Below are 25,874 nucleotides of genomic sequence, written 5' to 3' on the forward strand. Positions count from 1 at the left end.
TAAACTTCCAGGATAAATGATAATTCTACTTCTGATTCGCTGCATCTCCGACAGGTTTCACTGCACAAGTTCTAGATTCCACTAGCCACTAGATTCGCTGAGCCTTTCGCTGTGCCACGTACCTAAGCGGTCCACTAGCGTGTAATCGTATTCTTACGGGCTTCGCCACCGTTGAGATATCTGCTCCTCTAAACACATCAGAGATAGCTGGTTAATTCTGCTTTCCACACGCTCTGCTTACAAATATTTTCTTATCTGACGCTACAACCGCTTCGTTGTGTTGACCGAGTTCCATCATCTGCAACGCCTGAAGAATGCAGCAACGTCCTCACTTTATCTCAATTTGGGCCTACCACGCCTCCTCTGTCCATATGATTGACCTAAAAGAACTTTATGGACAGAGTCGTCCGGTGTCGTTCTCATGATATGACTAGCTCACCCAGCGGAGGATCAAACGGTAGGCGGAGTAGGCGGTCGCCGTGTTGGGGGCCTCAAAAAATTTGTGCCGATTGTATGTTTTTTGAAAATTTTACAGCAGAGTTAATTTATAGCAAAAAAAATAATTTAAAAGGTAAAAAATTGATCAAAAATATCTTTCTTGGTTATATAAAACATTTGCTTCTATGTGATAAATCAAATGCAGAGAAGAATATCGACTTTGTGACTTTAAAGTAAAAACGAAATTGCACCAGGATTTCCAAATGTGTAGTACCAGGAGAGCATCCACGGAAGAGGTAGCACCTAGTACAGCAATTTTGGTCGAAAACCGCCGAAAGGTATGCAATTTTTAAACACTAACTTTCCCGTTGGCCGTGAAAAATTTCTTCGAAAACTACCAGTTTCCGAATGTATAGTACCAGGAGAGCATCCACGGAAGAGGTAGCTCCTGGTACTGCGCCGTAAGGTATGCAATGTTTATACACTAACTTTGCTACCAACTTGCAACCAACTTGCAGCAAGATGGCGCGCAAGATGGCGCCCAACTTCGTACTTGCATGCAACAAACTTGCATGCAAACTTGCATGCAATCTTGCATGCAAGTTCTGGCATGCAATTTCTTGCATGCAAACTTGCATACAAGATTGCATGCAAGTTTGCATGCAAGTTTGCATGCAAGTTTGCATGCAAGTTTGCATGCCAGAACTTGCATGCAAGATTGCATGCAAGATTGTATTCAAGAACTTGCATACAAACTTGCATGCAAGAACTTGCATACAAACTTGCATGCAAACTTGTATGCAAACTTGCATGCAATCTTGTATGCAAGTTTGCATGCAAGAAATTGCATGCCAGAACTTGCATGCAAGATTGCATGCAAGTTTGTTGCATGCAAGTACGAACTTGGACGCCATCTTGCGCGCCATCTTGCTGCAAGTTGGTTGCAAAGTTAGTGTATAAACATTGCATACCTTACGGCGCATTGCATTGCAAGTTGGTTGCAAAGTTAGTGTATAAACATTGCATACCTTACGGCGCAATACCAGGAGCTACCTCTTCCGTGCATGCTCTCCTGGTACTATACATTCGGAAACTGGTAGCTTTCGAAGAAATTTTTCTCGACCAACGGGAAAGTTAGTGTTTAAACATTGCATACCTTTCGGCGGTTTTCGACCAAAATTGCTGTACAAGGTGCTACCTCTTCCGTGGATGCTTTCCTGGTATCGGCAATCTGAAATTAGCTGGTTTGTATGGAATTTCGTACCGGTCGACGGGAAGTTTGAGCGAGATGAAGGATGCTTTCCGTTTCAACCATTTTCCTTACACTAGCGATCGCTCTCACGGGTTTGATAGTATGCAATGCTATAGCGATGGGCAAATTTATTCCACACTGCAGGTGTCACCTCTTGAAAAACATGCTTTCCTGGTATCGGAAATCTGAAATCAATTGTGTTGTTCATCGCCTAAAACATAAACATGAGCAAAACAGGTTTCTAAGAAACCGATTGAAAACTGTACGTTGTGAGAAAAATCGTAGAAGGCGCTGGACTAATCTGGAATCGTAAATGTACGTAAATCGTAGAAATTGTGATCCAAGTAGTGGCGTTATGGTTCTCCTTAGCGCATACAAACTTTTATATACAGAGTAGCATACTAGGCCCGTTTACAGGGCTACGCAACAGAACTCTGAGATGTACGCAAGGGAGCTTTCTTTCCGAGACTCTGCTGGTGTTGTTAAATCATGTTTGAAGTAAACCTCCCTAACACCGATAATGCCGTAGCAAAATTATAGGCCCCCTTTAAAAATTCCGCCCTGGGCCTCCAAGGGGATTGATCCTCCACTGAGCTCACCGTAATCTGGCGAGTCTAATCCACTGTACGACAATGAGTTCGCCGTACAGCTCATAGAGCTCGTCATTGTAGCGGCTCCTCCAGTGTCTTTTCACACATACGAATAAAAAAAATTGGTTGGTGCATAAATACCCTCCAAACAAGTCCACAACAACTAGAGCTAGAAATTGGGCATGAAAATTCGCATGTTTTAAGACCCCTATTCATAGACGATTGTGTTGCATTTTGTGTTTTGACTAACATTCCTGGATTTTAAGGTGAAGATCATAGTAGGCGCGTTTCTCCATAACAATGTTGCTTAGATTGTAGTCCGAAGATACAAGCGTACACAGGTAACAGAACTCCTCAACTACCACAAGATCTTTACCGTCAACTGATAATCTGCTACCCAGCTAGCGATCCTAGCCTCCGCCAAGCAGGTGCTTTATCTTCGTCGCATTAATCCTCAATTCAACCCTGTAGGCCACTCGTTTTGAATGGCAGTTAAAATGAGCAATTTTGCGCACTTGGTTTACATGATCCAAAGGAAAGAATTGCTGTTATGTTCCATTAGTATCAATGTGTGCGTGTGTGTATGTGAGATTTAGACCACACACCTAACCAAAAAAAAAGAGAGAAACGTGCAAAAGGCAAATGTGGCACGCTTAATTTAGATAAAGGCCGCATCATCATCATCATCATCATCTCAAACGTTATCTTTCCGGTCACGCAGGATTTCCGGGGGTTTCCAACCGTAGTAAAAAAAAACCCTCAGCATCCTCATTTTCTAATTCTGATGATGTTACAACTGTAAAATTGGCACCCCTTGCAACAGCCTTCCCTTGCTCTAGGGTTTTTGTTTTAGATGAGGGACGGAAAAATAATTACTGCCCATACTACAGTGCTTCGATGCTGCTCTCGAACGTGCCAGTCATGTCGAATCATCGTTTATTATGTAATTTATTCGTAACGCCAACGCCCTCTTAGAAGCCGAGGATCTAAGCAAAGGAACTGGTGTGCGGGTTTGCTACTGGTGTTCCGTATCCTTCGATACGGTATGATTTGACTTTTAATGAAAAGTTGAAACGATTTGTCATTTTGTGCCGCTCAGTATTAGGTGGCAGGTGGAAAGAAAGAGGGACATTAGGAATATAAAGCACAGGTGGATGAGTGTGTGGGTGTGAGTGAGTAAGGCAAGCAAAATATGTTTAAATAATTAAAAATAGAATGAAAAATTACCCGAGCAAATGTTTATTACATACACGTGCACTACAAAAGACCGACTATTTATTTCGTGCTTTAATTTGTTCAATCAATAAACTTCTAGAATACACGCTGGTACCCTTTAACCGTAGCAAAACATTGTATTGAAACGCACGGACATCGATGGGGACACCTTATAAAATTATCAACCTCCCCCTTGTATGTATATAACGCACCAAGAAACGGTACGACGACGCATTTCTCCCATAATTAAATAATGGAATACGTACGTACGCGTATGTATCTGTGAGGCAGCGTCGGAGCAACAGCAGAAATGGACATTACGAATGAAGCTTAGCGAATGACTGGACCCAACTCCCGCCACCATCCCTTTCCCCTCTTCTCGGCCCTTCCAGGGGTTGCCGAAAGTGGACAAAATGGAACGAAAACATTGGCTCCACAACATAACACAATTCAATATTATATAACACCACACTGCTTTTGCAATGCGTGGCCACCAACGGAACGGGGGAACAAGAGATAAAACTTTCGTCTAACGCGGCGGCGGAAGATGGAATGGGATGGGCGGAAAGGAAGAAGGAGAAAAAAAGAAACCCTCCCATTTGCCACCCAAATGTGGCAGATAATATATCCGCCAGCCGATGGACAACGGTAGAAAGGAGCGAACCCCTCAGAGCGAGAGCGGAAATCAGGAAAGGCGAAAACGAAGGAAGGAAAAGCCATTCCAATGCTAAGTCCTTGGAAAAACAATAGCCCAACAGAACAGTTGTGCCCGGCCACCACCATCAGCAGCACCGTCGCTGTGGTGCCCTGAAATAGGAAGCCATTTGGAGATGATGGGATGAGGTTATGAGGTTTGCTCCTCCATAGGAAAATTCTCCCCATGTCCCGATGTGTTTTTCGCTCAAAACGGGGGAATGGAAAGCGCTGAGGAAAATATATGAAAATACATTACTCACATTTTTCTCATTTCACTCGATGGTGTGTGTGTATGGCTCATTCGCCTCGAGTTCGGGAGGGTAGAATTTTCCGAAGGTTGCTGCAAAATATCATCCTCGGTTGGAATGGTCGTACTGTCCAGCTTTTGGGGCGGAATGACCGGGACGGAATCGGGCAGGCTCGATTGTTATTTCTGGTCGTAATTTTGGATGTGTCCGACGCAAAACTCATCAACATCCGCAACCCAGCGGAAGGAAAGCAGGGGGTGGAAAGGGGGAGGGAGTGGTGGGACTTTGGCCGGACCCGGCTCTCGTTAGTTCTGACACTTTTTCTCTATTTTTGCTCTGCGCCAGGTTTTATGCTGCTGGCGGAACTGTGGAGGGAGGCGGAGGTTTTGAAGCACCGGACAGTCGGGTTGGCACACCAAGGGTAAGAGAACTCTTGTTAGGGTTCGTTTTCGCAAAGGTTTATGAGTCGAGAGCAGGATGTTGTTATAGCATGCCTCGTTTGGTAGATTGGGTTCTTGCTCGCATTTTTTCGGGTGTTTTTTTGTGTGTGGGGGGGGGGGGGGGGGGGGAACAGTGTGAGGAAACATTTTCAACGCACGATTGTTATTGCTTGGCTATGTGAGTTTTATTTTAAATGTTAAATTTGTCCATTTCTTTAGGGTCGCCAGTTGGGTACATTAAACTTCGATTTCAAGGAACGCACTGCTTTATTAGGATATGGTAGACATAAATGTTAAATGGAACATGTCTAATATGTAGTTTCATCGCGGGACACTATTTTACGTTGGAAAAGAACAATTAACCAAACAGTCTTCAAAAAAGGCTTTTAAAATGTAGATTTTGTCATGAAAATTGCATACTTGAGTGTAATTATTGCCAACAATGACATAAATTCTCCTAGAAGTATGCAAATTGTATGACAAAACTGTCCTAACATTTTTGATATCCGAATTGCATACTTTCTGGGGGTTTTGTCTTAGGGGTGGTGAACTTTTCTCTAAGGTATGCAATTTCTAAAACAATATGCGCATAAGAAGAACACATCGATGATTAATGCTTCACAAAAATATAGTATGAAATACTGTTTAAATCTGTATGACAGATCGATTCATCGAGATTCCTTATGGCTGGTGGAAAGAAAAGCATCTTTTCCACTACCATCATCTAGAGCCATTATGCGCCTCCTTCGAACCGGAAACGAGCAGCCGTCGTAGGTAGCATCGGTAATATTGCGCAAATTCCTCTTCCGCGAAAGATGGGTGCGAACCATTCCCTCGATGATTGGACGAATCGCAGGCAGGATGTACAAGAAAAATAAGAGCAAAAAATAACGGGCTCATAAATACGGCATAAGCCACTTGCCAGCCACGTCCATCCGTCCGGCGTGGGTGTGCGAAACGGCCAGCGAATGTGGAAATGCTTCCACCCGTCCGTGGGTGGCATCATCAACCTGCGTTATTTTCCTTGTCTTTTTTCTCGGGCACACTTCACAGCAGGGGAACACCATTTCCCGATCGGTGGAAAATGAATGTGTGTCCTGTTGAGGTTCTGCGGTATAGTTGTGGCAGTGTGAGTGAGAAGACACATTGCGACGACGGGCTTATTATCTTTTACCCATCGGAAACCCATCCACCTTTTTCCGTTTTTCCCAAAAACTGAGAAAATCTCTTGTGTATAGCACCTTACTTCTCACTCTCGCTTATCTTTCTCGCTCTCTTTCTCTATCTCCTTCTCTCTAGCTTTCACTAGTGGTATGCGCCGTTGCCGTGAGGGAAAGCGGTCGTCTTCGGACAGGGCCAATGATATCCTTCGCAAAAGATATGGGAACACAAGTTATGAAATATTTTGACCGCATGCGTGTATGCGCACACTATCTTGCGTCGGTCATCTTACGTTCTATCTCGCTTTCGCTCGCTCTATCTCTCTCTCTCTCGCGCCAACCCTGTTTTACACCCTACGAAAGTAGTAGCGTCATGGCATGCTGTTCCATTTTTTCCACCACAACCTTTGGTGAAAAGGGACCAAGGTGGAGTGTTTGGCGAGAACCAGTGAGGAAATGAAAATGCTTGCTTTTCCGCGGTTATGTATCCGGCAAAAAAGGAAGCTATTCGCGTAGAAGCCAATTCCTACCCCCGGGAGAGGGCGCAGAAGAAAAAGATTCGTACTTATGGAGGGTGGAAAATCGTGGCAACAAACTAGCTTATTACTACGAGCGGGTGTGGAAAGCGTATATACGTTCAAACGCACCCACACGGACAACATTTCCCGATAAGATGAAGAGGGAATGCAAAAATGAAGGAAAAGACAACGCAGACCTGTAAGGTTTCTTCGCATTAGCGATGAAAGTCGTGTCCTGCTTTTATGTTTTCACTACTACAAACTAATCAAGTCATGGTGGTAGGGGGGGACGAGCTTCATTTCTTAACAGGTTGAAATTTCTTGCACACTATTCTTAGCGCGCCGTCTGTCTTTATGCTGGTTTATCATAACCATCGATCTTGGTGCGGGAAAAAAGACAGCAAACCATCGTGGTGGGAATGAGATGGAGGAATTTTCGGTGTTCGGCTACTACTACTGCTACTGCTACCCTCACCACTACAGTCAGATAGTGCACTAATCTTAAAGGAATAATGCTCCACACCGCACACAAGACACAAGAGCAAGGAGCATCACGATCAAGATGTGGTTGGATTCCGATGACCAGCGCTAGTTCATCGCAGCATTTCAACTCCTCCTTGTTTCGAGTGGCGAAGCAACGGAAAAGCGTTTACCGTTTCACTGTATCACAAAAAAGAAGCTTGTGCTTTCTTATTGAACTTTCCCTTTGGTCAGCGTCGACGGAAACCATGGCAACCGTTTGGGGACGGTCGAGCGATGCGCATCGGATGTTTTCTCAGCGTTACAAACCCCCGTCAGGTGAAAGTATGGTGCAAGGTATATAATAAAATCGCAAGACACAAAACGAACGAATTGGTACATAAAAATGCAATTTTACAGCGCATTTCGCTTGTGTTGGGAGGAGGTCTAGCGAGAGCTAAAGATGATGGAGATGCTCTTCTGGGACCAAATGGAAGAAAGAACTCCGGGGACTCGAAAGGCGGCAACCCTTACAACAATCTTATAAGTATGGAGTCTTTAAAGCAACAACGGAGAAAATAAACTATCCCGGATCGTCGTCTTGCACTTTTCCTGTGTTGGTATGTCTCGGTGTGTGTTGGTAGTACTCCTTGTTGGGTAAGAGGACCTTATGTGTGTTGGCAGGACTACTAAAGGTTGTGGTTGAAATTCGAAGAAACTTGCTCTTCCTTACGACACGGGTCTCTTTCGCTTCGTGCTGCGTGACAGCAAGGACACGTATCGGTACTGGAGAAGAAAACGATGTTTATCGTTGACCGGAGAGCTGTAATTTCTTTGGTCAACAGTCCTGTTGATTGTGCAGGTGGATAGGTTGAGTGAGAGCGACCGTGCCTGGGGAAGCCTCTTTTTCTGCGGTTGAAGTACGGTGGGTTTTCTCGTTGGATGACCGCAACTAGTGTTTTGTCAGCTCTTCAAACATTGCGCTGGATTGTAATGAAATGCAAACGGGGTTCTCTAGATACGAGGTTTGCTGTCAGATTGGTATCCGGTTTTAACAAAAGTCGTTGGAAGTGGACTATATTTATAAAAAAATGCACAAAAAAAGCTCACTCTGTAATCAATCTAGATCTATATCAAAGCGATACTAAAGTGCCTATCTAATCACCAAATTATTTTTAGAAATAAAAATGTTTTAGCATAAGTCAATGGCATGTTTGAAGGAACCATTAAGAGCATTGTTTTATTATTATGTTGCAGATATGCTTTTCATAAAAAAAGATTCTATTCAGAATGATAGGTCCTTCAACGAGCATCGCTCAAAATAGCTAACTTCATTAAAATCCCAGTCGACAATTAATTACAGTTATTTTTATGAATATATTTGGAAATATATTGAATTAAAAACGATGTTTACATAATTTAAAGCAACATTTAAAGCATAATTTAACAGTATTATAACTTCCACCATCCGTAATGCTTCCAGTTTCCTTGAAATTCTTCACTACGATTCAATCTGTTATGGGACATTGTGATACTGCCATGCCATATTTCACTGAAATCTGCAATGCTTCCCAATCGTTTAACCTTTGACTCACGGTATTATCATTTTCATGCACATATGTCCCAATCGGTTCGGCGATGAAATCAATACGGCACAAACATACCCAAAAAAAGCCATACTAATAATTCACCAAACTAATCATTCAATGGCCAAAAACCAGATCCAGGGACAACATATGCAAACATCAATAAAATTGTTCTCGCTTTTGGCTTTTTGTCCAATTAATATATTGACCGTGTTGATGAAGAGGGCGAAGACGATAGTCCATGATACGGACCTACTCGCACATAGAAGAAATAACAAAAAAATATAATGGTAACTGTCCATCCCACCTAAAACGGCCCAATAGATAGTGTTTCCCGGGACTGAACCCTGACCCCGGGACATTTGCTGTAACGGTGCAGAAGGGCATTTTGCGAGAGGGTAATTTTCCTGCCGCTCGGTGCTCGGTTGGATGGGCCTGGCTGTCTTGCCGTCGGGTGTCTGTCGTGTGGAACCGTCATTAAAGCGGCACCCGGAACCGACCGCGGAAATGACTCCGGGTACGGGGTTACCGAACGAACAAAAGATTAACTCTAAACCACTTTGCCATCTGGACGCATTTACTCGTTACTATTGCTACAGTTCCCGTGGTTCCCGTGGTTCGAGCTTCGATAGAATGCTGATTGCTGTCCGAACTTCTAGGGAGTTTTAATTTTTGCTGTGTGGAAATAAGTAGTTTTATTCTAATAAAGTACAATTATATTAAACTTAAACTGCTACGCTGAATTTAAAATGTTTTTAAAAGAATATTCTAAACTAAAATATTGTTTAATTAACAGGATTTTGTGATAGAGCACCCCCTGAAGCATAGAAGAATATGGTTTATTGAACATTTTCGGCAAAAGGCACCCCATGCAGACTGCATTGTCGGAAGTACAATTATGAAGATTAAGTTCCATTCATCCCAATCGTCCGCATCGCACCTTCGCTTTTCCCCCCGGCCACCCACCGGAAAGGCAATCTGAACGATCTGTGCCGTCTTTGTCCGAAACATAATTTTCTGCTTTATCGACCACGTCTCATCTGGTGGAACGGTCAAAACAGGGAGATGCCTACGCTTAGTGCAGGACAACGAAAGTGCGGGCACTTGTTCTGGTGAGTAATCCGTCCAGTTGCTTCCCCTGTGGGTGTGTGTGTGTGTGTGTGGTAGTATTTTAGGGCAGCAAAAAAGGAGCAAACGAACGCTAAGAATATGGCACAGGACTGTGATAATTTTCGCCTTTTTTGTCCCAGCAACACCCGACCCGTAACGAAACCTGCCATGAGTAGACGGAAGTAGCTCAGCAAGGGGAAAACGTGTAAGAAAAACCCATTTCCACGCGTGGTACGACTCCCTTACTGCCATGGCATAAAATGTCCGCCCGAGGTTTTCGGTGCCGATCCTCCACACCACGGAGGGTGCAAAAGCAAAAGGGATAAAAACGAGAACAAGTGTACAATTTCACAGTCAATAGACCGATTGTGTGCGTGTGTTTGTTTGTACATTCTGGCTGTTGAATATTATTATCTGCGCGCCGTAGTAGTGTCGCGGGAAAGGAGGGAGATTAAAATAATCTCTTCGAAGTTATTAATGGAAAATTGTCATCTTTTTTCGGCCCGCGTCTTAGGGCTGGGTTGGATGGTGCGAACATTTAGATTTGATTTTGACAGGAAAAGCTGTTTAGTGTGCTCGGGGTTGACAGGGTTAGCTGCTGCTGTTAGTGCGACGAACATATTTAGTCCATCTACGTTCTTGGGAGGTTTTGAATATTAAAATAAGGGTGAAAAAATAAATGCACTGCGGGTGAAGCTTGGTAGGGAAAATAGGGAGTCTAAGCCCTACCGGATGCAATTATCCTCACCGTAGGAAGTGTTGTGGCACACTGCAGGGATGGAAGTGTGATAAATCTCGGCACAAAATCGCAGCCACCTACGATGCCAGGGGATTATAATCGTTGAGAATGATTGTAAAGTGAGCATGCAACGAAGGAAGCGATATCCGTGTTTGATAGGAGCAAAATGAGGACCGTATTTTGGGATATTTCAACATTTCATATCATCACTTCACTTTGAGACCACAATTTCTATCCACAAAGTTGTGTGCATTAATTAACTCACTGGGTGCGTATTTTCCCCACAGCTGTGAGCTAATCAGTGTTTCGGTTCTTATTATCCTTAGGCAAACAAATTTATAATAAAACAAAATTACTGGTTTGCGTTGAAGCGTGCTGTTGTTTCAGACACTTTTTTAAACCTCCATTGGTTGGTTCGACGGCCAACATTTTGTGTGTGTGTGTGCATAGCTTTTCCAGCTATGGAGGCCTATCCTGCCTTTGATGTTGTTGGCAAAACGGTTCGTTGAGTGTTCTTCTTTATTTGTTTCATCTTTCCTTCAAGGTATTTTTGTTTTGCCACCCAGCCTCCCAAGAAGCATCCGTTCAAGACGGAAAGCAATCCCGGTTGGAAAATGGAAATGAATAACATACCGCTCAACGTTACCACCCGTAACGTAGGTTGCCCTCCATTTAGTAAAAATCTTTCATTCCTGATTGAAAACGATATCGCAACGGAGCGACGTCTATTGGCGGGCGCTGAGAGTATCACGGCTACTAAGCGGCGAACCTTGTCTAAGAAGGAAACAGAGCCAGAGGAAAGTGGCAGTAAAGAAAAAGTTTCCTGCTGATGCTAATTTCCCATTAGGCAACATAAATCATAGCATGTTTGTGGCGAAAAGGGAAAAAAATCCGCCCCGGCGGCCATCCCGAGGTAAGCAGACCGGGTTTCCTTCGTGATTGGCCATGTTGTACAAGAGGATTTGGTTTGTTTTTCGTGGCGTCTTGTTTCGGTTTTGCGATGCTGAGGAGTAGGATGACTTTTGGCCGATGTTCAATTTTTGTTCCGTTTTGTGCGTGTACTTTCATTAGAATTTTACTTAACATCGGTACGGCAAACGAGAACGATTTATGGAGACGCTTGGTGAATGAATGAATGAAGCTAGCGCTCAAATTGAAGGGGAAGGCGCGGTTGTGCTTGCGATTGAATATTTATGTTTTTGCTGTGTACAATTTATTGTGCAACAACGAAAAATCAAGAAATTCAATGCAGCATTTTGAGAATAAAAATGAGAATATCGTAGTAGTAGCAGTATACTATTACTATTTATTATATAGAACTGAAATATTAATGTTTCAGTAACGAATTTGACTTAAACAATTATTTTATCTTCAAGCAACATCACCGGTGGCATGTTGGTTTGTTACCTTTCGGGAAACTCACCCTAGGTGTACAAGAAAAATGAAACCATTGTACGAAGATACTTAGATAAACCGATTATTCAAAGCGATTTTTCTTTGCCATCATTCCGCTGCATCGTGAAAACTGGTCCCTCGTTTGGCTTTAGAAATTCAACAAACGGACATGAACAAAAAAAAAATGCACGACAATAAAAAGGGGGAGGTGTATCTTCCGGACACTAGGCAAACAATGAACGAAATATACGATTGCCATTTTTTGCTACCCAGTTCCGGGAGCATTATTGATACCCTTTTTCCGTGACGATCCCCGGTGCAAGGGGAAGGGAGAGACCGTGAGTGGGTGGTAAAATTTCGGGTCCCCTTGAGCTATTTTTGAGCGGAGTCGAAAGGTATAATCTCGAAAATTTACATAAATGTATAATAAAATAAAGCATTTGTCTTTTATTTTTTTATGGTGTAAAAAATACATCTCAATTTTATTTGAACGAGTGCTAACCGGGAAAACGGGAAACAAAGTTGGGTTTGAGTGGATCCGATTTTTTCCCCTCTGTGGCCAAACAAAGTTTAGCGAGAAAAAAAAGGTATCAAAAAAGGGAGAAAAAAGATATAAAGAAAAATATTGCGGGTGAGCTGTTGTATGCCGTTTCGAACAATTGCTGGAAAGGAAGGAAAGCCCACTGTGCATCAAAGCAAGCCGAGATACATCAGAAGAAGAAAAGGATCGCTCGCTAACGGCCCTGGCTTACTCGATGACGCAAGAAAGCGATGCAACCGATCGGGCAGAAAGGTTATCGTGAACTTATTTTATGAGAAATTTAGGCCCCCCGTTCCCGTCATCAGCAGCGCCTATTCACCGCCGATAGGGGTCACCCTCGCCCTTGGCAAGGCTAGTACAAAATGGACGAAACACAAACGTGGTGGGCGCAAAGGACCACCAAAAAAAAAAAAAAAGGATACTTGGGAGGGAAGATAAAATATACTTTTTTCTGATTCTAATTTTGTACCATTCGCCTTTCAGCTGAGTTATACATTTCTGTGCGAGGGCCCCATTTTTTCGTTCGCTACGTACTATACTCGAGTGGGTAACTTTCCCATCCGCCCCCGTTTTACCGTGGTGGTGGTGCTTTGCGATAAAGAAAAAAATGAAACCCAAACAATGGCCATCGCTTCTTCCGCCATATTTATGTTACCCAACCACCTTTTCCAGCTTGTTTGATCCTTTTTTTTTCTCGCCCTGTGTGGCAAGGATGGAAAATATTGATCCTGCCCGGAGTGGTTTGGGTGGACAGGGAAAAAAACACACACACACCACACATACACCCCCTACATAAACCTCTCCCCGAAAAAAGGAAATACAATAAGGGAGGAAAAGGAACACATGGAACAAAAAAGAAGGAAGTAAGAGCCTCCCCAATAACCCAAAGAATCACTAACCGACTCCATATCGTTATACACAAAGGTTGAACACACAGACACACAGTACCTAAATAAAAGGAAAACGGGAAGTAAAAGTAAGCTCATCGGAAGTGAACGGAAAATCCCTTTTTCTACGTATTCTTTTTCCCCCGCTTTCAACCGTTTTGCTCTTCTATGGCCCACCTTTTCCAACCCACCCACAATGGTCCAATGCAAAAAAAACAGGACAATAACTTTTGAAGCAAGCTTCACTCTGGTCGCGTTTGCCCTTCGCGTACATTTTATTGTTTTTCCTCATCTTTTGTCACCGGCGTCCATTTTGCAAGGCGGAGTGTGGCCCCCCACTCACCATGTTCCGGGTGGCTGTGGCACTGTTCGAGGGCGGGCGGTTGAAGGTGTAATGCTGGTTTTGGCTGGAGATATTACATTTTATCCATACAGATGAGATTTTTATGGCAATTTTTGTTTATCGGATTGGCTGCCTTCGGGTTGGTGTTTTAGTTTTTTTTTCTTTCCTTTCACCATCTAGGGTGTCCTTTTGCGCCAAACTTGGTGGTGCCCACCAAAAAGGGGAACTGGTCGGACAAGTGAACAGGAGTGAACGAACGAACGAACCCGGGATCTTGGTTTTATTTATTTGAAAATTTATTGTTTTTGATAAAAAGGCTTTCTGCGCTTTCCACCGAGCGGTTTGATGCTGTTACAACGCCCGGGATGGAGTTTTCCACCATATTCAGCCATATTGTGCCCTGGCGTAGGAAGGGAGTGGAATCGAACGAGCGAGAGCTAGCAAAACCAGGGGCCGGGCCAAAAAGGATTTGTCTTAACGGTGGATAAGGAACGTTCGGTTGGCCAACGGGACAACGCCAAACGCAGAAACTCCCCCCCCCCGAAACGGCAGAAAAGGAAAACGGTGTTACGATTTTTATCGCGGCTTAAGATTTACGTCACGGAAACTTGAGATGTAGCACGTGCATGTTCAAAATTTTATAATAATGCTACGGTTTCGGGACATATATTGTGATGCGTTGCGGGGGATGTTTTGTTTTGCTGATAATACATTGCTTTATCCTGTTTAGCTTACAGTCAGTTGCGTGGATATGGATTGGCACAATATGGAGGGAAATTCGGTATTTTGCACATTGCAAATATTTTACAGCGATCGTAGTAAGCTATCTTGCTCAGTAATAGTAATTGCAATCACTTGTAGAATTTCTTTTCCTAAATGCAATTTGCAATGTAACAAGCTGTTAGTTTTTTTTTGTATCTTAGCATGAATGTACAAATATCTAATATTATCAAAATAATAGTAATATCTGGCTTGGGCAAGTTTGAAAACTAGTTTATACAAATTCATTATATTTATGCAACATTGTTGCCATAAAGGATCGGTCGAGTTAAGAATATTTAGCGTTGAGTAAAGTTGAATCAGATTAATGAATCACAGTGAATCATTAAACCGAATAAATGAATCCAAATAGGTATTCCATTCTAGACTCACGATTAGTCAAAGATGTATTAATTCTCAAAGACTAGTGAATTCTCATAGATCATTAATATCTATCAATGATAGATTCGTGAATCCTGTAAGGTTCATAGATTAATAAATATTCTTTTCAGAATGATGATTTTATTTTTATATTTTAAAATGAGAATATAAATTTTTGATGGTAACAGGAATGTTTTGATTGTAACAAAAAAAGTTGAGGTCTTCAGTCCTGAAAAAGCCTATAAGGATTCATGAATCTTTTAAGAGTCTACTCCTGATATGTACCACTCCTCACTAAGAATGTTATAAATGAGTTATTATTTTTGAAGTTAAGTAAATGTCTATAAAAAAAAATCTTTTTGTTTCATTTAATTATCATCCTTTAAATAGTAAATACAGTTGTTTACTGTTCTTGTTATTATGAAAAATGAGTTATTATGAAAATATATTTCAAGCTTAAATTTAGTAATGAAGACATTGGGCGATGTTGAGAATTAAACCATTAACGTTAAAGCTAAACATATTGCATATAATCCGATGTGCATCTCAAATTTCTTTACATTTACCAGGCATCCCTTCTCCACAGAATAGGAAGCGATTTGTTCAAACGAAACATACGGTCCTTCGGGATACAGATGTCTTTAAATTTATAATAAATTGCCGGTAATATTTGGCCAATTGTTGGTCACACTCAACACCCCAGGCACCCTAGTTTTGCATAAAGGCTCTTCCCAAATTCCGAAAAAGACACTTCCTTACTTCCCTATCACAAGGGTGGTGTTACTTCCACACCGCCACACGAACGCACGAGCGAGCGTGTTTATTCTGATGGGGAGTTTTAATCAAATTTGTCATATTTTCCGGAGGTTCCGTTTGTTGAATTTTAGATTCGAGTCGAAATCTTCCCCCTGTGCAAAGGAAACAGTGCCAGTGCGAGCGATCATCATAAAACTAATCGACACGATCCGGTACTTATTTTAATGAAATTTAAATAATTGAATCAACGACCAATCGCGCTTCTTTACGGTCATTTTCACGGTGGATTTTGACCGTTTATTAATATGCAACGACTCGTTGTTGTTTTTTTTATTTCCTTTCCTTTTGAGCCGTATCAATTCACCGAGTTCATCGGATGACAAATAATGTACGGTGGCGTTTTCCTTTTTCTTTTTTTTGGCTTTTCAATTCGCAGTATTTATTTTATTGCTCAAAGATGAAAGCCGAGGCTTCTAAAGCGGCGTAGCGAAACATTTAAATTCCTTGCACGTGAAGGCTGCAATGGCTGATGGGCGTAGAACGTTGTTGTGCGATCGGGAGGAAAATTGAATTTGCATGTTGGCGAACGTGTGATGGTGCAACCGTAGGGATGGTACCGTGGAAAATCCCGGAAAAGCTAGCAAATCCTACTATTGCGCGGTATCTATTAATGGGTGTACGATGGAATCGAAACGAACACACCTCTATGATTGCAGGCAGTTAATAATGCGTGTCAGCCGGGCTACTACGATCGGGGAGGGAGCGCAATGAATATTATTAAATTAAATTAAATAACGAACATTACACAGTGTTGCGCACGAAGCCGTTACGGTTCAGATGAAATCACACCATTCAGCGCAAACGCACCAGATAAGGTGAATTTAAAGGCATTGGCCCCGTCCCCAAGTGTTCCCCACCGAAGCGTGCACATTTGGGGTTCTTTTCTTCTTCAAATTGCCACCGATTCGGGGTTGTTGCTGCTTCGAAACCCCATAATCGGTGGGCAATATTTTATTTATATTGCTGCTCATATTTCTTTCATCCACCCCTGGTTACCGTCCGCTGCAACCATTGTCCGAAAATCACGATGCAGTTTTCGTCACCGACACCGACCTTCCGATACCGGGTGCGAGGCCCTTTAACACACGAATGTCGTCTCGGTTTGCTGGACGATTCTTGTGTCCTTACCAAGCATTTCTGATTCTGTCATTCAAACGAATCTTGATGTTTGGAGTGCAGAAACGGCACACAAAAACAAAACGGAAAATACGCCGCGGAATAAAAGGTGCGAAAAGTGAAAGAGACGGTGTAGAATGAAAAACAAAAAACTACGGAACACCTTCTCCTTAACAAACCGCACTCGAGAGTGTTGCTGCTGTGTATTCCGGTTGATGGCTCGCAAACGAGCGGTATTCCTTTTTTGTATCACAGTACTGCGAACATTGCGGACACCGTGGTCCCGATGTCAGTTCCGATCGGTTTTCCATAAAACCGACCATGGGTGGTTGGTGTTGTCGAGGCAAAACGGGCAAACGGTCCGGCAGGGATTTTTATTCACACTGTATTTATAAATTTATAATTTCAAAAATGCTCAGGTGTTCGAGTTCGAGGAAATATTGAAAGAATAAAGGGCAGCCCGACAAACACATACGCGGATCGCGGTAAGGGACGACTGCACTGAGTTCGGAACGCAGACACGTTCCGTTTGCTGTGCATCAAAGAAGGGGTTTCTGCTTCCTGTCTTTGCCACGGTGCATCTGAATGGCGTACCCATCCGATTCGGCCAGACAGAGTGGCATTATTTTACCCCTCGTCTCCGCGTGCTCCAGCACGTCCCACCATCCCTTTGCACGCCTCCGCCTTCCCAATCGACTTCCCAATTCAATGTCAAAAATATCCCGAAATGATCGGCAACGAGATCGGGGATCCCTTGTTTGGAGGACTTCGCATGCGGCGTACTCCTGCTCGGGACATATTTGAAAGATGCCACCAGCTTTCGCCACAGCCCTCTGAGATCCATTTCGTAGATATTGATAATTCAATGAGCGACCGAGCGAATTTCGGTTTTTGCACACATTTCGATTTCGTAGTGTTCCCTTTGATCATCGGACAAATTCCGTTCGGTTACCGCCCGGGGGAGGACAGAGAGAGCAAACAAAAAAAAACAAAATACCGAAGGAATCAATAATTCTTTCTACCACTTAAAATTGATGGTGAATCAAAATTTGTGCCCCGTTTCGGTCCGGCAAACACCGGCGAGAAAAGAACCGTTTTGTGGTTTGAAGTTGGTGGAGGTTTTTTTTTTATACCCTCCACAGTCCAGATTCCAGCCAGCAGGAAATGGTTTTGCTGCATGCAGGTTAGCAAGGACGTGTCGCGAGATGTTGTCGCCGTGCTGTCTATTCGGGTTCTTCTTGGAGGAAGCCCCTGGAACCCGTAGCAGTGACAACATACGACCACGTGTTGACATACTCGAAATCCTCCGAAATGCAGGATTTCCACTTTGGTATTCAATTATGCACGAACTACCAGCACTGCAGCATCGAACCTCTTATGAAGGGAAGCAATGAAGCGTTCCTGTGTGTGTTTTTCTTTAGGTACCCAATTCATCACATGCTTTAGCGGTGTCTTGATGTTCGGCAAACTGTTCAGATGCATCGTGTTGAAATCAATAAACAGTGGTCCGAAATGGTCAAAAGGGTGTTGAAATATTGCCGTGCGCGAGATAAAGCTGACGGCTTGCCGGTTGCTTTATAAAGCTTTTTGTTTTTCTTGTCATTCGAGCAATCGCAGAAACGCTTTTGATCGTATGAAATGTGGAAAAACTTTACACTAGTGGAGGTATAATTAGAAACACTAATGAAATATGCTACTTAGTGTTTCGAATTATTCGCATCATTATTATTCCGAAAGTAGTACATCAAACATATGATATAAAACAATCGTTTATTTTGCATTTAATACTAGCTCTACTGCATCAGTTATTTCGTTCGGCCACATTATTTTTTGGGATGTATGATTGTAACGTATTTATTCTGCAGTTTGAACTCTAATACATATTAAAGAATAACCCAGGTCGATTAAATCGTTTGTAAAGTGACCATCAATATGTAACGTTTAAAAAGGTTTTTTTTGTTCGCGTTATAGAAATTTTTAAAAAAGATAGTTCTAGAAACAAACTAGAAGTTATACACCCTTTAGGAACGATAATAATAATGTAGTAGTGTTTTCTTTTTTTTACCGAAAACTCTCGTTACTCTTTATCAAAAAAATCTCTTAAAGTGGCCTAAAAATTTACCAATGTCAAGCGTATTGCATAACTTTAGGCATTAAAGTGCTATTTTTTGTTTATTTTTTGTTTCGTTAGAACGGCCTGGCCGTATCGACTTATTTTACCACGTAGCCGGATAGTCAGTCCTTGCTACGGGGGATTGTTCCAGATGGTATTTTGGTCCGGGCCGTTCGTGCGAAGACCGGCTTCGCTACCATCATGCCACCGGCCCGGTTGTTCAGCCCCGAATATCTAATTTTAAATAGCACATATTTAATATATAAAATACAGATTTCATAACAAACATCACATACAACATGACAAAATAATCATTTTGTAAATACTTTTCAAACAGCTTGTTGCGATAGTTAGGTGACGTGTTACTTACCTCTTACACACAGTATGATGCAGCGAACCAAACATAGCCACTGTCGAAATCTGTACCACTTTACTGATGCAGCTCTGATTGGAAATTAGATAACGTCACCGTTGATAGCAACGATAGGAAAAAAATCCGGTGCAATTATGTAGACAAAGATTAGGGACCATTCCACGAGCTCGCTCTATCGGTCCCAAATGAATACGTTTCCTTTTCGGTGCATGTGTGTCTGTGTGCCTGTGTGTGATACAGTTGCACACTTACAGATTGATGCACACACCCACACATACAAACGTACCACCCACCATCATATCGAACCGTTCACGTATCGAACCGAAAGGCAATCAATTTTACGTCATGATTTATTCAGTAATTATCCCAACAGGAGCGTATCGCCATTGCCCGGTACACTTGACCCCTGGCCGTTAGTCGGTTCTATTGTCTTACGGTTGGCATAACGTGCAAGAGGGGGACCCCACGGTTACATAAATGTCCTTCCATGTCCTGTGAAGGGTAGCCATAGGTCGGCCCATGATGGTCAACGTTCGTACGGTAGCTCATATGGCAATTCTCTTTGAAATCTGCACAACTACCGGTCCTAAAATGCATTAGTTACATACATATTTTATTACAAATTTATATCAATAAACGCATACCAACGCTTCACTGACCCTTCGGATGACCAAAGAGCGCTTGTTTGATTTCGCTACGTATTGCCAATTTTGTTTTTTATCTACCCGTCATCGATCGGGTAATCTCAAGAGAGTTGGAATACGTTCCGGTACCGGTACATAACTCCAGATGGTACCCAGTCGGGTGTGCCCGAGTGCCAGGAATGATAATTGAAAATATATTTGCAATACCGGTACCGGTTCCATCAAGGGACCAGCATCCAAAATCAAAGCCCTAAACATGGGCCAAGCAAAAAGAGGAAAATTGAATATAAAAAGAAAAACTCCACTCGCACACACACACACACGCGCGCGGCTGTGACAAATGTCTCCGCTGTAAGGCAAGCAAATACACAAAAGAAAAAAAAAACAGTGCAGGGAAAACAGTAAAGTAAATATATCTTTTCTGATTTATCCCGGCGTTCTTTATTAATGTTTACTCTATTTTGTCACAGTGTTTCATTTCTATTGGCTGCGGTGCTGCTCCGGTGTTCGGGGACAATTGTTCAGCACACTCTCGTCATGCTGTGTGGCGATGGTTGCCGCTCGTACTCAGAGCATCAGGGGCTATCAGGGACGAACTGACAACGATTACGGACCATATCTTGAGCTACAAAATGGGTTTCTCGTGCCAAAAGCGGTAAGCATCCTTTTTTTTTGTAGCGCTGCAGCAAGCCCCTTCCTGTATCACCAGCAAAATCATCATCATCTCATCGTGGTATATGGATAGCAGCAGCGACAACAGCAGGGTCCCTATCCCTTTTAAACCTCGGTAACAGGTCACCGAACAGGACGATTACGTTCCGGTGAGTGACTTCTTACCCTGGTTGACAAATAATATGATGTATCGCGTACATTTCAGCAAACATTTTCCAAACTACTCAAAGGATGTTAATAACAAAAAATGGATGTCCCACGTGCGTTTCTGCTCGGTGCAGATGAACGCGATGGCGCACTAACGCTACCAGCAATGACATCTGTCAGATGAATTAAGTGTGAAATTATAAACAAGTTATTGAGACGATCGCACCAGCACCGTATGACAATTCACCCGGGAATTGGCCACGAAAGGACACAGTCGCTCAAGAGCGTTAAAGGGCTTCCGAGAGTTTCGGGGTGGAAAAATGTGACAAGCCAGTTGAATCAGTTTCGGGGGGGGGAGATACCACCTGCCCGGAAAAGGTACGGGAGCTTGCGGTATTCGGTTTTACCATACATACGTGGCGTGGCGTGGTGTGGAATGTAATTATTTGTAAATTTATGTAGGGATTCAAAATTGCACACCAAAGACTGCCGATAAATACTTTTCACGCTTGATGGACGTCCGTGTCCGTGATGCGCGTGCTGCACGCGGAAACGCACGGCACCCAGATGAAAGAAGATTTATTGTTTGAGTAGTGTGAAAATAATCTGTTGGGAAAATAGAGCCGGAAAAAATGAAGGCAAATTGTGACATTTTCTCTCGCACACACTCGCACACAATTCCGTTTGGCAGAATAAAAAACGAGGGAAAACGGTATGAAAAATGAGTGGTGAGGAAATTAAAAGGATAATGTAAACATTTAATCAAATCAGCCAACCGAGCAAAACAAGAAGCAGCACGCATGTGTGTACGTTGACAAAAAATACGCGCTGCCTGGTACCGACAAACCGGTGTCCGCGGGGCTGGGATTTATGAAAACCCGGCAACCCGAAACAGTTCATAAATGTAGAGCGCACAGAGCTTAAGTGTGATCACCGTGCACCGAGTATGAGAGAGAGGGGGGGTAATGAGGGGAAAAGCAGGAATCAGGCAAGGTACGGTCGGGGTAATGTCGGGGACATTTTGGGCTGGGTGTGCAGTGTATCAATTTCCATCGCGCGCGCAGTAGTGTCTTTGTCAAAGGGATGATAAACCTGTGAACCGGAACGTGGACGAGCCGCATGCTTGCTTGCTGGCGAGTTTGGTTTGGGTTTGGGTAGCAGAAGAGAATGGCAGAAGGATGCATAACAACAAAAAAAAGGGAAGCGGTCCGTGGATCGAATCTGCAAGAAGCGACAGAATGTAACGCACCGGTGACAGAATGATAATATGACATAATAAAGCGCTCGTTGTCGGCAAATTAGTGATGGGTTGCAATTTCGGATCGTATGGAATACGGTTGGAGGTCTTTTAGATTAGTTTTGAGCCCTGTAATAATTTTGGACAAAAAAAGAATATTTTTAAGTTGAGCTTTTAATTAACCTATTTCATTGTTTGAGCGATTGTTCTATTAGCACTTGTACTTCATTATTGGGTGAAAATATTTAATCAAAAATGGAAGAAAGAATAGTGAGGAACTGTCACGCTTTCCATTTGCAATAAACATCAGAAGCTATTATCTTTACTAAATACACCACTAAACGAAAACTTCCCCAATGTGGTTTAAAAATAAATAAAACATACATTCCATGGAAAAAACATCTAAAATGCGTAGGAATTACCTTGGATCAACTCATTACATCTAAAACACATTTAGAAAATCCTGAAAGTAAAACTGAAAAAAACATTGAAATGTTTTTACTCTCTAGTAAACAGAAAATCAAAACTGAATCTGCAAAATAAATTGAATCTTTAAAACGCTTGCTTCAGACCTCTATTAATGTACGCTGCTTCTGTATGGAAGAGTTGCACCAAAACTAGCTTAAGGAAATTGCAAATTTGTCAAAACAAATTACTAAAAATCATCTTAAATGTTCCACCATGGTCACAAATTATATCGATCTGATTGCGCGAAAATATTACAACAAATGCCAAATGAGTGCAAATTCACTTGTACAGCAACTAGCTGAATAATCTAGATAATTTAGTAGATAATTTAATTTAGGTAGATAAGGTACACGTAAGTTTTTTGGCAATAATTTTTCTCCCATCATTAAACGACCAGTTTAAAAATTCAACACCGGTTACGCTATAGAAAAGCATGTATCATTGCGGAAAGATTATTAATCGAACCCACTACTCTAAATTACCATTGTGACGTCACATCTAGAAATTGTAAACAATAAACATATACTTTAGATAACAAACTAACCTTTTGAAATTAAACTAAAAAAATTTAATTTCGGCAACAAATAAAAATTCTGAACTAATGACCGACACCTAATGACACCTTAGCGGTAATCCGTTACGATCAGACGTTACATGTAAACCCCTGTTTGCTCATTGCTCTCCCGAAGCTTTGGTGAAATTTTAAAAGCTGCTCATTGAAAGCTGCAAATTTGAAGGTCATCATAACGCAATTAACTATACGAACAAAACAAAAAAGTTGTTTCTGTTTTTTCACCCATATTCTTTCAAGCAGTATTAACGTACAACCGGACCAGTTAAATGGTATGGTAAACACAGGCGAATGAGTTTGTAACGGAACGTGACAAAAACAAAACCACCGTCGCCTTAATATGCTATCTCCCGAAGTGGATGAACCTCTGGCGGGGTTAATGATCGAACCCGCTGGACCAGGCAACAGGTGCAAATGGGAGAAGGAAAAAAAATCCACCGGAGATTTAGCAATATAGGGCACGAAAGAATAAATCTTGAGCAGCTTTCAACTGGTTCTGGTTCTCCGCCATGTAACCGGTTTCAACTATAGAACCGTTACCCAGTGGTTGACTACTTATAACGTTTACGCACGCTGTGATCAGATCGTTGTGAGACATTCTGCTGTGAAGATCGTGAAGTTTTACTGTGCGTTCGGTGGTTCTGGGGACAAAGTTCTTGCACACGCTTGTGAAAGGATGGTGTTGCGTTGGATTATTGTGCTGTTTTGCTGCAGTTCGTGGGCTGTCTACGGTTTGCTAGACAATCGCGTACTAAACAGCCTGACCGAGATGATATCGGAAATGAAGGACATCGACTACGGCAACCCGCAGCTCCGGAAGGTGTACGATTACGTGATTGTTGGTGCCGGACCGGCTGGATGCGTGCTGGCCAACCGGTTGTCCGAAGACCCGACAGTGTCCGTGTTGATTTTGGAGCTGGGACGCGGTGAACGGCCAGCCTTTGCCGAACCACCGATGCTTGGTCCGATGCTGATGGGTTCGGACTACAGCTTCGGCTATGAAACGGAACGCCAGAAGTACGGATGTCTCGGATTGACGGACCAAAAGTGTAGCTGGACGCATGGCCGAGGTGTTGGAGGATCGTCCATCATTAACAACATTATTTACACGCGCGGAAACCGACGTGACTTCGATAAATGGGCACGTGCCGGCATGGAGGGCTGGAGTTGGGAAGAGGTGCTGCCGTACTACAGGAAGATAGAACGAGCCAATATTAAAGATTTCGATCAGAACGGTGCGCACGGCAAGACGGGCCGTGTGTCCGTGGAGGATTGTCCGTTCCGATCGGAGGTCGCGGATGCGTTCGTCGCGGGTGCAGCTGAAACGGGCTATCCGTATTTGGACTACAACGCAGGAGATACGCTCGGTGTGTCGTATCTGCAGGCACACTCAAAGCGGGGCCACCGGGTGACGGCAGGTACGGCTTATCTGAAGGATGTCCGACATCGACCGAATCTGCACATATCTACACGATCTTGGGCGACGGAAATTCTCTTCAAGGAAGGTAAGTCCCTGCGGGAAGTTACTTCTGCGATGGAGCTAGCGATGATCTTTTGTTTCTTGTCTATCTTCAGACAACAAGGAAGCTACCGGAATCAGGTTTACCAAGAACAAGCGATGGAACACCGTACGCGCTAGAAAGGAGGTGATCCTCTCAGCTGGAGCGTTTGAAACTCCGAAACTTCTGATGAACTCAGGCATAGGTCCAGCGGCCGAATTGAGGCGGCATGGTATTCGCGTCGTGCAGGATCTCCCCGTAGGACGCCGAGTCTACGAACATGGCGGTGTGTTTGGACCAGTCTTCATAATGCGCAACGGATCTCGCAATGAGCAGAATCTGCTCAGCCTGGAACAGGTCCTAACGGTGGATGAGATACTTCGCTTCCGAAATGGAGAAGGTCCACTGACGTCGAACTCTATCGAAAGTTTGCTGTACGTGAAATCTCCCTACGCTGCCGATCCTGACCCGGAAATGCCCGACGTAGAGGTGATGCAATCGTTCGTCTCGATGAGCTTTGATTCGTCGATCGCGACACGTATTGCGTACCGATTGCCTGACGCGCTTGTGCGCGAGTACTACGATCCACTGATTGGGGTGCGTAACTTTATGTTTTTGCCGATGCTGCTGAAGCCACACACGGTCGGTAGGGTGGAGCTGAAGTCCCGCAATCCCTTCCACCATCCCCTGTTCCAGTACCAGTACTTTGAGGACGAACGTGACGTGGAGGCGTTGGTGTACTCGATCAAGGAAGTGTTGAGGATCGCACAGTCGGAACCGATGCAGCGTTTGGGAATTGAGCTGTACGATCGACCTGTTCCAGGCTGTCAGCATCTTACCTTCAACACGGACGACTACTGGCGCTGCCATGTGCGCATCTTAACGACCACATTTCAGCACCAAGTGGCCACCAGCCGGATGGGACCGGTAGGCGATCCGGACGCCGTTGTTGATCCTCGGTTGCGTGTTCGTGGAATTGGACGGCTGCGGGTAGTAGACGCGGGCATCATACCAGAACCCCCATCGGCCCATACGTGCGCGATGAGTTATCTGATTGGCGAAAAGGCAGCCGATATGATTAAGCAAGATAATCAGTAGCAGCGGTAGAAGGGTGAAACTAGAAATAAGCAACAAGCGAAAACAGACAAATCATGCACAACATGATCGCAAATGATTGGTTACGAATCAATAAATCAAATTGGGCAGTAAAATGGTTTTGGTGGGAGTTTTTTTTTGTTTGTTCTCTCTCTTCACATTATTCACGCGATAAAAAGGGGGTTCCCTCAGTGACAATTCCCATAAATGGTACTTCCATTCGCCTCTGTGTGTGTCCGTTTGCCGTGAGCTAAAGCGGGCGATAAAATAACACGAAAAACGACACAAAACAAAAATCGACCGATGTGAATGTGAATTCTAAATTGCCTATGTTCACACCATTAGAACAAACGGTGCACCATACCG

The 25,874-nt window shown here is 43.2% G+C and overlaps 1 protein-coding gene across 1 annotated transcript; it reads left to right on the plus strand.

Moving 5' to 3' along the window:
* The first annotated feature begins 23,590 nt into the window (after nt 1-23,590).
* Nucleotides 23,591-25,511, plus strand: LOC128304731 (glucose dehydrogenase [FAD, quinone]-like). Its single transcript, XM_053041947.1, has 2 exons — nt 23,591-24,419; nt 24,490-25,511. Exons 1-2 carry the CDS (start codon nt 23,591-23,593, stop codon nt 25,509-25,511), a joined length of 1,851 nt encoding a protein of 616 aa, XP_052897907.1.
* Nucleotides 25,512-25,874: the final 363 nt, after the last annotated feature.

This window comes from Anopheles moucheti, chromosome 3 (genome assembly GCF_943734755.1).
Source record: "Anopheles moucheti chromosome 3, idAnoMoucSN_F20_07, whole genome shotgun sequence".
In the NCBI taxonomy this organism is placed as follows: domain Eukaryota; kingdom Metazoa; phylum Arthropoda; class Insecta; order Diptera; family Culicidae; genus Anopheles; species Anopheles moucheti.